This window comes from Cetorhinus maximus, chromosome 14 (assembly GCF_964194155.1).
Source record: "Cetorhinus maximus chromosome 14, sCetMax3.hap1.1, whole genome shotgun sequence".
Taxonomy (NCBI): domain Eukaryota; kingdom Metazoa; phylum Chordata; class Chondrichthyes; order Lamniformes; family Cetorhinidae; genus Cetorhinus; species Cetorhinus maximus.
Genome location: NC_135892.1, coordinates 21,938,273 through 21,951,976, shown reverse-complemented (window position 1 = coordinate 21,951,976; position 13,704 = coordinate 21,938,273). Strand labels below are relative to the sequence as shown.

Sequence of the window (13,704 nt, the reverse complement as noted above, 5' to 3'; positions counted from 1 at the left end):
TTAAGTAGGAGAAAATTATTCTGGCTATCTGCTCCTGATGCTATGCACTGACTAGGCGAATGTGAATGCAGACAAAGAGCAAGCCTGATAGAGGTTTTTAATATTATGAAAGTTTAATAGGGTGGATATGGATATGGAGAAATGGTTTCCACTTTTAGCTAAATCTAGAACAGGCCTGTCCAACCTTTTTTAAAGGGGGAGCAGATTTCAATTTTTCTCACACTGGAGTTGGGGGCGGGGGCAGTGGGGTGAATGGGCAAATTTCGGAAAGATAAGGTCTGGCACAATATTAAACATGAATTTTCAAAAAAAAAAAGCTGACATGTGAAAAGAAACATACACTCAAACACACACTCCCCTGCCCGCACTCACACACTCCCTTGCCCTCACGCCTGCACTCTCACACTTCCCTGGGATGTGGCTGGATCCGGGAGGGATCCAGCCGGGATCCGGCCTGGAGCCGGGCCAGAGCGCCGACAGCTGTGGGAAAGTTGCCGGAGCCAGGGGAAAACATGCTGAGTGGAGGCCCCATGCGCTCCAGAGTCTCTCTATCATCACATACTCGCAGCTCCCGGTGTTCGCTGCTCCTCCAATCACAGCCAGTTTGTCTCCCATTTCTGTTGCTGATAGGCTCATTGTTGAGCAAACGCAGGAGAGAAACAGGCTGTGATTGGAGGAGCAGTCCCCTGCAGAAATCTTCAAACTCACTGACCCTTCTTACCAACATTTTCACCAATCGATCTGGGCGGCCACGGGTTGGACAAACCAGGTCTGGAACAAGGAGTATAAATATAAGATAGCTGCTAACAGGTTAAATAAAACATTTAGGAGGAATTTCTTTACATACAGAGTGATGAAAATGTGCCATATGGATCGGTTGAAGTAGATGGCATTGATGCATTTCAGGGGTGGCTTGATTCGTACGTGAGGGAGAAGAGGATAGATGGGCTTTGTGACAGGATTGGAAGAAAGTGGAAGGGAGTTTGTGTGGAGTATTGATCAGTTGGGCTGAAAGGCCTGTTTCTGTACTGCAGATTCTATGTATATAACACTCACCATCTAGGTTTATATATAGGTTCATGTATAAAAGCTGGTATGCACTTCAGTCTCACCCTCCTGATTTACGGGCACCTGGTGCGGAGGGGGGCCGGGAAGGGAGGAGGACCTCCTCGTGAACCTGCTCCTGGGCCTGGCCAAGTTAACCATTAACAAATCCAGGCAGCGGGCAATCGAGGGGGTCGTCCCATCCGACTGTTTGCCCCTCTTCCGTGGCTACGTTCGCAGCCGGGTATCCCTGGAAAGGGAGCACACGGTGTCTGCCGGCACCGTCGAGGCCTTTCGTGCCCAGTGGGCACCGCGGGGTCTGGGGCGCTTTATCGACCCTCTTAATCACATTTTGATTTGATATTTGTAAGTTTTCTTTAAACTTTGTCTTTGGTTTTACAGCTAACCTGACTTAGGAGCTGTGTTTACTTTATCCCTCATTTTGTTAATTTGGTTTATTTGGTTGGCTTCAAAAGGGCTATAAAATCTGGTAATTTGGATGAGGCGGGATGGGGCACTCATAAAAGAGTGGAGGTGGTGGAATGTTACAGTTCACTCAGGGAGTCCGAGTTGCTGTGCCAACACTTTCACATTCATGTTGTATGCTGGAGCTGGAGCTATGGATATTGATGGTAGAGGCTCCAATGTTCTTTCCATCACATGGCTGACCATGAATCTCTCCCTGCTCTCACCACTTGCCATTGGCGTGTGTGGGAAGGATTTGCAGGTTGATACTCAACCTGTTTGGCCACATGATGAATGTGCCTTCCTTTGCAACCAAGTCCTGGAGTTTATGGCTTAGAGGCAGGGACGCTACCCACTGTGTCACAAGATTTCCACTTGTAAAGCGTTACCTTGGTATTATTCAGCACCTTTGTGAGAAGAAATAACTGGAGGCGGAAAGGATCCTGTTAATTGATTGAGATGGTGTTTCTCTGTCCAAACGGTCTTTAGGCTGAACACCCTGATGTGCCAGAGACTGCAGTGATTGGCTATCCTCATGACCTGAAAGGGGAAGGTAGGTGAGACATACAGTAATCACATGACTGACTCGATGCAGGTGGACTCTGGCACACCAAATGAAATTAACAACATCCACAATTTGTAAAGCGATTTATTTTGTTTAGTGTGATGTGGAATTCTCAGGAGGTTAAATTGAGCACCTTAGTTTTACCTCAGCCTCACTTTCAAATTGGGGAAGTTTTTAATTAGTTTGTTTTGGACCAAGAATAAAAACTGCAACTATGTCTTGTGATGGAAATATATTTGGTATCAGTGCAAAATATGAACACTTTTGCTTCTGATGCCATTGCTTCCCTGATATCCCTCCAGAATTCCGATGCCAAAGTATCCTGGAATTAGTTGCTTATAAATGGATCCTTAATTATTTGGAAGCATTTAATGCCTTACAGTGAACCTTAGGCAACATAAGGAATGCATGTTGACAGTATGTTGCTATGCCTCTTTGTGAAATAAAGGAAAAAAGGCCTTGCTTATTTTCTTAAGAACCTTTCTCAACCTCAGGACAACTCATAGCAATGAAATACTTTTGAAGTGTGGTCATTGTTGTAATGTGGGAAACACAACAACCAATTTGTGCTCAATAAAGTCCCACATACAGCATTAAGATAATCATCAGATAATCTCTTTTTAGTGATGTTGATGGAGTGATAAATGATGGCCAGGCCACCAGGGAGATCTTCCATTGCTCTTCTTCAAATAGTGCCATGGAATCTTTTACGTCCACCTGAAATGGCAGAAAGGACTCAGTTTAAAGCCTTATCAAAAAGAGAGAGTCTCTGATAGTACAGCACTCCCTCAGCACTCAAGTGAAGCTTAGATTATGTACTAAAGAGTGTCGCAGGAGTGGGACTTGAATCCACAACCTTTGACTCAGAGGTGACAGTGCTAGCATTGAGCTACAATTATACTTTTCCACTTGTCCTACTATTAAATAAAACAGTTGGTAATACTCATGTGATACATTTATAATCACAGTCCTAAAGAACCAGTCAATTCATTCTCTTTGCTTGGTTCAATTAGGAGTGTTAATGTTAGGTGCTCTGGTGAACGACATTCTTTACAGCATGACAATGTTGTCCCTGTTCTCTGAAGAGTGCAGTTGAATATTGTAAGTAAAGGAGCACATTTATCCATATATTATATATTTTCATACAGAAAATAATATTTCCCCCAATTCTTGCTAACTATATTTCTTGCCAAGTTGCAATAATGAGTGCAGAAAGTGTTTTACAAAATTGTTCTTTAGCCCTTCCCTTTGTTATCTTGTATAACATTTTAAAAAATGTCTTTTGGAGGGAGTTGTCTGTGTTAAGAACCCCAAAATGTTTATCCAACCAAACCTGAAACATGGCCTCTGCCTTTCCATTGCATATGAAGGAGGAACAGGACCAATCTTTCAACACACAGAGGATTGCGACAAACATGTTTATACTTCTTACTCTTAAATCAGATGTTCTTCCCTATTCTGCTATAAAATATATTAGAGTGTCCATTATTAACCATGAACCTTTATGACATATCTGAGCTGGGTGGAAGAAATGGGAGAGTATTTTTCAACAATCAAGGGGCTAATTTCTTGAATAATTGGTGAAGAATGTGGCTTTTGTTCAAATGAACAATCTACTAACCAAAGCATGGGAATGGATGGTTTTTACCCATGTGATTCCTGGGAATAGAACTTTGACAGAGCTTCAAAAGAAAATAGCAACAAGTTGTGACATGACTACAAGATTGACCTAATGAACTCTCTTATGGAACTTCACTAGAACCTGTTGGCATGAACATCATTTCCTTAATACACAAGGGAAGAGACAAGCATTGCAGTACGTGACTATTTGTTACCAAGAGCTTGGAAAGTGTGGGGCTTGTGGAGATTGGATAACAGTGCAGAACTCTTATGTACGATATTATTCAGATAACTTGTGATTTGCATATGTTACAGAAACAGGTCCAGAGACTAGAACATAGAAACTAGCAGGAAAAAAGACAAGTTCTACGTAGTGCCATTGACTGATCGTAGCAATCAATCTCTATCAGCAATCTATAACAGACCTAGACATAAGCAGGGAGGTGTTGGCATAGTGGTATTGTCACTGTACTGGTATTCCAGAGACCCAGGGTAATGCTCTGGGGACTTGGGTTTGGATCCCACCATGGCAGATGGTGAAATTTGAATTTTAGGAAGGATGTGATTGCACAAGAGAGAGTGTAGAGGAGATTTACCAGGATGTTGCCTGGGCTGGAGAGTTTTAGTTATGAGGAGAGATTGGATAGACTGGAGTTATTTTCCCTGGAGCAGAGGAGATTGAGGGGGGACAAGATTGAGGTGTATAAAATTATGAGGGGCATAGATAGGGTAGACAGGAAGGAACTTTTCCCTTTGGTGGAGGGATCAATAACCAGGGGGTATAGATTTAAGGTAAGGGGCAGGAGGTTTGGAGGGGATGTGAGGAAGAATTTTTTCACCCAGAGGGTGGTGGGAATCTGGAACTCACTGCCTGAAAGGGTGGTAGAGGCATTTAAGAAGTATTTGGATGTGCACTTAATATGCCATGGCATACAAGGCAATGAGCCTAGTGCTGCAAAATGGGATTAGGTTAGGTACTTGTTTGACCGGCGCAGACTTGATGGGCTGAAGGGCCTTTTTCTGTGCTGTAGACCTCTATGACATAAGGTGAGGAAAACCCCTATTGGAGAACTTTGGGAGCCATAGGTCCAAGGTCACCAGTTGCTCCCAGACCTGTTACATTCACCACATGTCAAAAAATTACACACAAACTATATCGTAAGTTGACATTTCCTGAAAGAAATTAATCTCATTTACGTTTGAATGACTCAATACGATCTGCTTCCAAAATCTCCCATGCCTGTTTCATGAATTGACTGTAGGTCACTGACATATTGCTCTGCACTCTCTAATGTTATAATCTCTGAGTCCTGAAAATGATCGTTTAAAATCTTAGCCCAGGTCTTTAGGTCAGTGTGCCTGACGCTGACTGAAATTTAATCCACGCACTTATCATTTGCAGCTTCCAATGCTGGCTGCAGCAAGGATGCAGGGTGAGCAGTCGGATTGTCGAATGTAATTCCAGTGCAGCCATGAACTGCCTTAAGGTCTGTCTTCAGTTCACTGACTCAGTGTTTTAAATGGAATTGTCAACCCTGATACTGCACAATCTCCCCTCACTGACAGCGCTACCCCTCCCTCACCCCCCTGACAGTGTTCAACCCCTGACACTGTTTACCCCCTCCCTCACCCCGCCCCCAGGAATGTTTACCCCCTGACAGTGTTCACCCCCTCCCTCATCCCCCTGACAGTATTCACCCCTTCCCTCACCCCCGAGTATTTACCCCCTCCCTCACCCCCAACAGTGTTTAACCCCTCCCTCACCCACTGACAGTGTTCAGCCCCCCGAAGAGTGTTCGCTCCTCTTCACCCCCACTGACAGTATTAACCCCCTTCCTCACCCCCTGACAATGTTCATCCCCTTCCTCACCCCCTAACAGTGTTCATCCCCTTCCTCACCCCCTAACAGTGTTCACTCCCTCCCTCGCCCCCGACAGTATTCACCCCCATCCTTACCCCCTGACAGTGTTCAACTCCTCCCTCACCCACTGACAGTGATCACCCCCTACCCCACCCCCATGACAGTGTTCACCCTGTCCCTCTCCACTGACAGTGTTCAGCCACCCCGAGAGTGTTCGCCCCTCTTCATCCCCACTAACACTATTCAGTGGGGAGGGACAGGGTGAACTCTGTCATAGGGGTGAACACTGTTGTGGGGGTGAGGGAGGGGTTGAACACTGCTGGGGAGTGAGGGAGGGGTTGAATACCGTCGGAGGGGTGAGGGATGGGGTGAAGATCTGTCTGGGGGGGTTTCACCCCATCCCCCAATCCAAATAATGTTCAACCCCTCTCTCACTCCCTGACAATTTTCAACTCCTCCCTCACCCCTCAACTGTGTTCAACCCCTACCCTACCCCACCCCATCCCCATGACAGCGTTCAGCCCAAGAGAGTTCACCCCTCTTCACCCTCACTGACTGACAGTGTTCACCCCCTCCCTCACCCTCCGACAGTGTTCAGCCCCTCTCTCAACCCCCTGATAGTGTTTAACCTCTCCCTCCTCCTGACAGTATTCACCCCCTTCCTCAACCCCCCAACAGTATTCACCCCTTCCTTACCCCCTGACAATGTTCACCCCTCCCTCATCCCCTCACAGTATTCAGTCCCTTTCTCACCCCCCAACAGTGTTCACCCCTCCCTTACCCCCTGGTAGTATTCAGTCCCTTTCTCACCCCTCAACAGTGTTCACCCCTCCCCCACCCCCTGATAGTATTCACCCCCTTCCTCACCCCCCCCGACAGTATTTGCCCCCTTCCTCAGCGCCCCCCCCCGACAGTGTTCAGCCCCTCCATCAACCCCCCTGACAGTGTTCACCCGTCCCTCACCCCCGACAGTGCTCACCCCTCCCTCAGCCTCCGACAGTATTCATCCCCTCCCTCCATTATCCAATTAGGAAAATAGGAATAAGAACAGAAAATGCTGGAAAAACTCAGTAGGTTTGACAGCATCGTGGAGAGAGAAAAACAGAGTTAATGTTTTGAGTCTGTATGACTCTGCTTCAGAGCTGAGAAAATAGGAAAAAGTTTGAAGCAGTTAGAATTACAGGGCTTTTGTTAGCGTTGAATTCCACATCCAGATATTATGGACAGATAGATGTTTTTCAATCATAGCGAGTAAAAAGTGATCCTTGGTACTGAGAAAAACACCTGAAGATAGCCATGCCTACATTTTCAGGCTATCAGAAGTAACAAGGTTAAGAACAATAGTAAGGTCTTCTTATTTGTGTCTGTTCACAAGCAGCTTCATAGAAACTTGCCATTTTTGAGTTATCTTTCTTCCAAGTAGCTGGCACCTTCCGCACTCCGGGAAGTCAATCCCAACATTTGAACTTGTTGTAGTAAACATACGTGCTGTGAATTCTGAGGATAGGTTTGAAGAATATTGTTGGGGCACAATTGAGGAATTTCACTCTGCTTCAGAACTAATGCTGTATCTATTACATTTAGTCTGCTTCAGGGGATCTTCCCATCCATTTATATTGTGCTTCTGTGCAATCTGGCATGATGCTTGCTTTCATTTCTTTTATGTCCTTGACTTCAAACAAATCATTTGCCCTCCCTTGTCACCTTCCGTAGCCACAACTAATGATAAACAGCGAAACAATATTGTTACCCTCTTTAAAAAAAATGGTATCTAGAAAACCAGATGATGGTGGATCATCCATGGACTGTATTCATGAGAAAAAGCTGCTTACCTCAATCATGTATAACCTGAATGCTTTTTATGAATGAGGTAGTTGTTCTTCTGAAAGTTATTTTATTGGACGATACCTTGATTGACTAAAATCCTTGAAGACTGAGCCACAATACAGACAGTGTGCTGTCGGTTATGGGTTCAGTAAAGTACCCAAGCCCCCTGTCTAGTTCATCAGTGTCCTTAAATGAAGGGAACTTACCACCTTTAGCAAGTCTGGCCTATAATATGTGACTCTAGTCCCATACCAATGTGGCTGATCTTTAACTGCCCCCTGAAGTGATGTAGCAAGCCACTCATTTGTACCAAAACCATCACAAATCACAAGGACTGCAGCAGTTCAAGAAGAAGGGCCACCAGCACCACTTTTCAGGAGCAACTAGAGATGGGCAATAAAAATACAGGCCTTAACAGCAACACCCATATCTTAAGAATGAGTTAAAAAGAATTACTATGTTAAAACACGGCTACAGTCACCTCATTTAAAAAAAACCCTGATTACACAATTCCTGACCAGGAAGGATGATTAGAACTATTTATTAGGTCCAGATTTTGCTGCAGGAGAGGGGGGCGCAGTTGATGGCAAACCATCACTGTTTGCTGTCACTACCCCTCTCCAAATGACCCCAACTTCTTGATGTTGGGCATGTGCTGGCTAACGCAGAAATTTTGAAGTTGCAGTCTGTCACTCAGTGCTCTACAACTCTACCTTCTTCTATCAGGTGAAACTGGGTTTTCTCACCTCGGCGGCCGGCTATCGCCCAATTTCATTTCTTTCTCTGTGCTTTAAGGTTTTTGACCGTATTATCCTGCAATACATATCTCTGGAAGCAGAGACCATGCCTTAATGTGAACCAAGCTGGTTTCTGTAAGGGCCGGAGCACATGTGATCAAGTTCTGGCACTCATCATCTACGTCGAAAATGGCTTCCAGAAGAACCTGAAGACAGGCATAGTGCTACTTGACTTCACAACTGCCTACAATACAGTGTGGCACACTGACCTGCTCCTAAAGCTGTCCAGGGTGCTTCCAACCTGGGCCATGGTAATTGTCGAAAAACCCCTTCGCAACAGACGATTCAGAATTCATGACCTGCCAACAATCACATGCTGCAAGTTCATCTATGCTGATGACATCTGTTCTGCCACCCAAGCTCCATCCTTCTGCACTCTGGACCAGACCCTAATGAAGGCTTTACAAAGTTGACAGACGACTGCAGCACATGGCATCTCACACTGAATCCCTCTAAAACCACATCCGCCTCCGCAATATCAGGGCCAAAAGAGAATGGCATATCTACATGGATGGCCAAATACTAAAGCTTGATCCCAACCCAACATACTTGCGAGTGACTCTAGATAGGACTTTGTCTTCTTGGAACATCTGAAGAAAACAGCAACAAAGGTCAAAACAAGAAACAATCTACGAATCAAACTTGCTGGATCTACATGGGGCGCTGCTCCAACAACACTCTGGACCACGGCACTTGCCCTATCATACTCTGCAGTAGACTATTGTGCACTGTCTGGCAAAAGCCAGCACAGACACATCTTGTGGACATTCAATGGAATGCAAAAATGCACATTACAATTGGAACTCTCCGCTCAATACCCCACCTATCCTATCCTCGCAAACATCGGTCCCCCACACATCCACCAATTGACGAAAGCCCACAAGCCGGTTGAAACCATCCATGCTACACCTCACTTACCACTCCATAATAACCTGTTCAACCCACCTACTGCCTGCCTTCCATCCCGGCGCCCCATATAGAACAACCTTCCTGAACAAGATCTAGTAGCAGACATCCTTTGGATTAATGAATGGAAAACACAGGAAGTCACTAACAAATTCCTTGTGACAAACTCCCATCTGTTGAATGGCAGGTTTTGAATTACCAGAGTGAGGGTGATCCTTGTTAAATAGGTTCAGGACAGGCCACGGCCCTGTGCAGCCAACCTCCACTGCTGGGGCCTCAGTACAAACTCCTTATGCACTTGTGGAAAGACACAGGCAATGCTGTACATTACCGAGGAATGTCCCCTTTACAGACTAAGTGGCGGACTAATCACCTTAAACTCAGCAAATGAGGAGGCTATCGCTTGGCTTCGGAGATTTGTATTCGCTAATTAAATTGAAAAACGGTGATGTGATCAATGAAATTTGATAAACAACAAAACTGGCCCAGAAAATATAATTTTTTAATCGTGGAGTGGTGTAAAATGATTAATTAGTAGATTTTTAAAGCTAATTTTAAAAAATAATTTCTTAAAAATGTTTTCTCAGAATATTTTAGCTTCCACCTTCACCCCATGTGTCTGCCCCAATCTTTAATTTGTTCGATGAAAATATTTTGCAAAGTCATTTTATTTTAGTGCTGTTAGTTTCTTGTTTGTGTGTCTGTGAAAAACCTTTAATATGATTGGCTGCTGGGACAGTTGGGAAATCCCCAGTAAAGAATGCTGCAATCAGCTGCAGTATCACTGCTCAGTGGTTGACCTGAATTTCTCACCAGAGAGATCTCTCAAGTCATTCACTGAGGCATACTTTGTGCTTAGTGGTGAGTGCCCTTGCTTGACCGCTGAACACACACTCTGGGCCCTCATCTTTTGATGACTGAGCCAGCATGCCTTCTGAGTTGTCGATGTTAATGACGAGTTGTTTCAATTAAATGCAAGTCTGATGCTGGAATGCAAACTCATGTAATGTGGCATTTCCTCATTTTTTTTTGTGCTTTGTTTTAGCTGCATTTGCCTTTGTTGTTTTGAAAGATACTTGCACCATTTCTGAACTGGTCATCGTTAAAGATCTCAAATCAACTGTTGCATCTAAAATAGCAAAATATGCTGTTCCTGATCACATCCTGGTGAGTGGCTTCCCTTGCTCCTTCAAGTTTTCAAGTCAATGAACAGCAACTGCACTAAGTATACACATTGACTCCAGTATGTAGTGAAGTGTTGATGCAAAATAAGGAGTGAACTTGAGCTACAATGCCAGGCTAGTTTTTGTTCTTGTATCTGCGAACTTAAGAACATAAGGAATAAGAGCAGGAGTAGACTGTATGGCCTTTTGAGCCTGCCTCTGCCATCCTGTGATGGGAAAGCCCATGGATGACCTTCATGTCCCGCTGCCAATTGAGTCATTATTAACCCAGCGGCAGCACTCCCCTGTAGGCTTCTGAGCAGGGCTGGGGGCTGATTCCTTGTTCAAAAGCACTCAATGCCTGACCGAGGGACCTGGCACAGGATAAGTGAGGGGTCTGCTGAGAGCATTCCCCTGCCCTTGCTTTGTATCATCAGCAAACTTAGATACATTATTCTCAGTCCCTTTGTCTAAGTCATTAATATATATTGTAAGTAGCTGACCCCAGCATTGATCCTTGCAACACTCCATTAGTCACAACCTGTCATATCCCATCTTGCAACCATCTACCATGAGCTAATACTCCCTTCCTTGTTGGCATCTCCTTTGGGAGTATGAGGGGCACAAAACTGTTGTATTTAACAAGTGTGTGTGTCTGTGTGTGTGGTGGAGCACCTTCCAAATCTGTGACTTCTATCACCAGAAAGGCAAAAGTAGGAGGTGCATGGGAACTCCCTCATCTTCAGTTTCTTTCTGCAACAAGTCACAGATCTATTTTTTCTGCTTTTGCATTTGTCCTAGATAAAACTATTGTCATCTATGAAGTGTTTGTGGAGTATACTTGTGTATATACACAATTATTTGTATTTGAAACAAGCAAAAGTGAAAGTGTTCCTCATAGGTTGCCAACTGTGATTAAATACATTCCTAGAGGTTTCATTACATGACTTGCCCCTAAGCTCCAGCTATTTGTCAGCTGACACATCCGTCCTTGTTACGCACTGCCTCCTATGCCACTTGGAAAGCTAGAAGACTCGTTCCCCAATTGAATGATTGTCAGCAAACAGCCTTTTTTCTCCATTTTCAATGGTTTTATATCTGGTAAAGAGAAATGTTCAAAGAAATTTTTAAAAGACTATATTTTTCAATGTCCCCTTGAATTTTCTCCAGGATTGCACACAGCAGTGTCCTGGAGATTGATCTTCAATTCCTGGAGACTCCAGGCCAATCCTGGAGGGTCCATAACCCTAGTTCCTAGTCATCCATAACAATAGGGCTAAGCTCCCATATACCATTCCACCAAAGACAATATTTGCACAACCATTACTTTTTAATTTAAAATATATCGTATCTATCAGCCATAAGCATGCTGTGAAATAATGATGCACACTTTAAAAGTTTGAGCTGGTTCACCGCAAGTTAATGTGACCTCAACAGCACATTCTAATCTTCTCAAATTTCTTTCCCTCACCAATCCCCACTGATTTTAACTGCTGGCTGAGAAATGGGCAACCTGCAGTTGAATATCTTCCCAACCCCTCCCTTAACATAAGATACCCTTGTCCACTGCACAAGAAGCTGGAGAAATTTTCCATCAGTTTTGAACAGTCTGTTGGTAGTAGATTACCTGGGAGCACAGTAGTGGATGAACCTGTTTGAAATAGCTCCAGGAAGTGTCTGACCCAGTCCACCATTCCTCAGAAATTTCCTTTCAAAATTGTGAGGGGTTTTAATGCAGTAAGAAAGGAGAAACTGTTTCAATTGGTGGAGGTCTGGGTAATCCAGGGACACAGATTTAAGGTAATTGGCACAAGATTAAGGGCTGAACCTTTTGGCCCCATTGGGGAAGAGCACGGCCTTTATCCCATCCCTGGGCCATTTTCGTTGAGGTAGGATGATTGGGGGTGGGTGGGGCGGGAGGGTGTCAGCAAAGGATAGCCACTCGCAAGTAGTGGGTAGCCAATTAGCTTTGTTAAAAGCCTATCAGGGCCTATTATCAGAGGCTGGCAGGAATTTTCCAGTCGGCCTCTGAGCCCCCAGAGGTTGGGGAACAGTGTAGCTGCCTGAAGGTGGCCTCACAGTGCAGACTGAGGGGTACTAATGCTCCAGGCATGCTTAGAAGGTTCCCCTTTCTGGTCCGGCTGCTGAGGCCATTTTTTAAAATTTAAAGTTAAAAAAGTTGGAGAGAGGGGACCTGTATCTTTAGTGCCCTCTCTCTCACTGATCTGAAAATGCAGTCTGCTGCTACTTCAGTACTGGAGGGCCTCCTATTGGCTTTCCAGGATGGAGAGCCCACCTTGCATCCTTAGTTAGATGGTGAGCCCACCTTCTGGCCATTAATTAGCCAATTCAGGGAAAAAATCACAGCGGGGTGACTGTTCTCCACCTGGGGCAAAATCTTGTTGAGGTATTGGGGTCCTCGCCTGCCGACTGGAAAGCTGGCAAGAGATCCATGGTGCCTTTTTTTGGGAAGGCCAGCCAAACCACAAGCCAGTCAGGCAGTGGTGAGGCAGTGGCGGGCCTGGAAACAAGATCCTGGGGGCGGATGTCTCGCCAAACAGGGGCCGGCAGCTCTTATGCTCAGCAGCACCACTGGAGAGACTGTGCCTGCTGCCGGAAGGACAACCCTGGAGTCCCAGGATTGCAGAGTGGATCAAGCCAGGTAAGTAATAATGGGGGACGGGTTGGGGGGGGGGGCGATGAAGAGGGGTGCAGGGGGGTCAGCAGGAAAGGTGGTGGGGGTGAGTCTCAGTGGCCCTGTTTCCCCAGCTTCCTTATGTCCAGTCCCTTAATCAGGCACTGACTGCCTTTGTTTGAGGAAACCCTACCCCAGAGATGATAAGCTGGCTGCATGGTTTTAGCTGTATGCATGCCACATGGTGATAGTCCTGCCTGCAGCTTGGTTAATACCAGTGGCAGTGGGATGATGCCCTTAAGTGATCATTAATTGGCCACTTAAGGGCCTCAACAGGCACCGGGGCAGGAAGGCGGCGGCATCCAGTACGCCATCAATCTGGCTAATTACATGCCCTTCCCACCTCCAAGCTCACAACCAGGAGAGCAGAAGATTCCACCCATAGTGCGGGCTTCTGACTCCATTGGTTCGTGACAGCGTGGTCCCAAAGCTATTGGCCTGGAAAATCTGCCCCAAAAGGGAAAGTGAGGTGTAATTTCTTTACACAGTGAGTTGTTGCCATCTGGCATCCACTACCCTGAAAAGGAAGCAGATTAAACAGTAACTTTCTAATGGGAATTGGTTGTGTACCTGAAAAGGAAAAATTTGCAAGGATATGGAAAAAGAGCAGGGGTGAATGGGACTAATCGGATAGCTCCTTCAAAAAGCCAACACAGGCACAATAGGTTGAATGGCCTCCTTTTGGCTATATGATTACATGAAACAGGAATGCAGTGGAAATAGAAAGTACTTCATTTTCCAAATGACAACACATCAGGTAC

At 45.2% G+C, this 13,704-nt stretch overlaps 1 protein-coding gene across 5 annotated transcripts in view; it reads left to right on the top strand.

The window, feature by feature from the left end:
• The window catches only part of acss1 (acyl-CoA synthetase short chain family member 1), a 75,136-nt gene that overhangs the window by 59,656 nt on the left and 1,776 nt on the right, over positions 1 to 13,704 (top strand). Inside the window, exons 12-13 of one of the 5 annotated variants that reach the window (XR_013578655.1) lie at positions 1,999 to 2,066; positions 10,131 to 10,252. Coding sequence is in view for 3 of the 5 variants with exons in the window: in XM_078556638.1 (XP_078412764.1) it covers positions 1,999 to 2,062; positions 10,131 to 10,252 (186 nt within the window). In the remaining 2 variants the exon portion in view is untranslated. Of the gene's footprint in view, positions 1 to 1,998; positions 2,067 to 5,096; positions 5,152 to 10,130; positions 10,253 to 13,704 lie in introns of those variants that run through there. The other 4 variants (XR_013578656.1, XM_078556639.1, XM_078556638.1 and 1 more) reach the window with 4 other exon arrangements.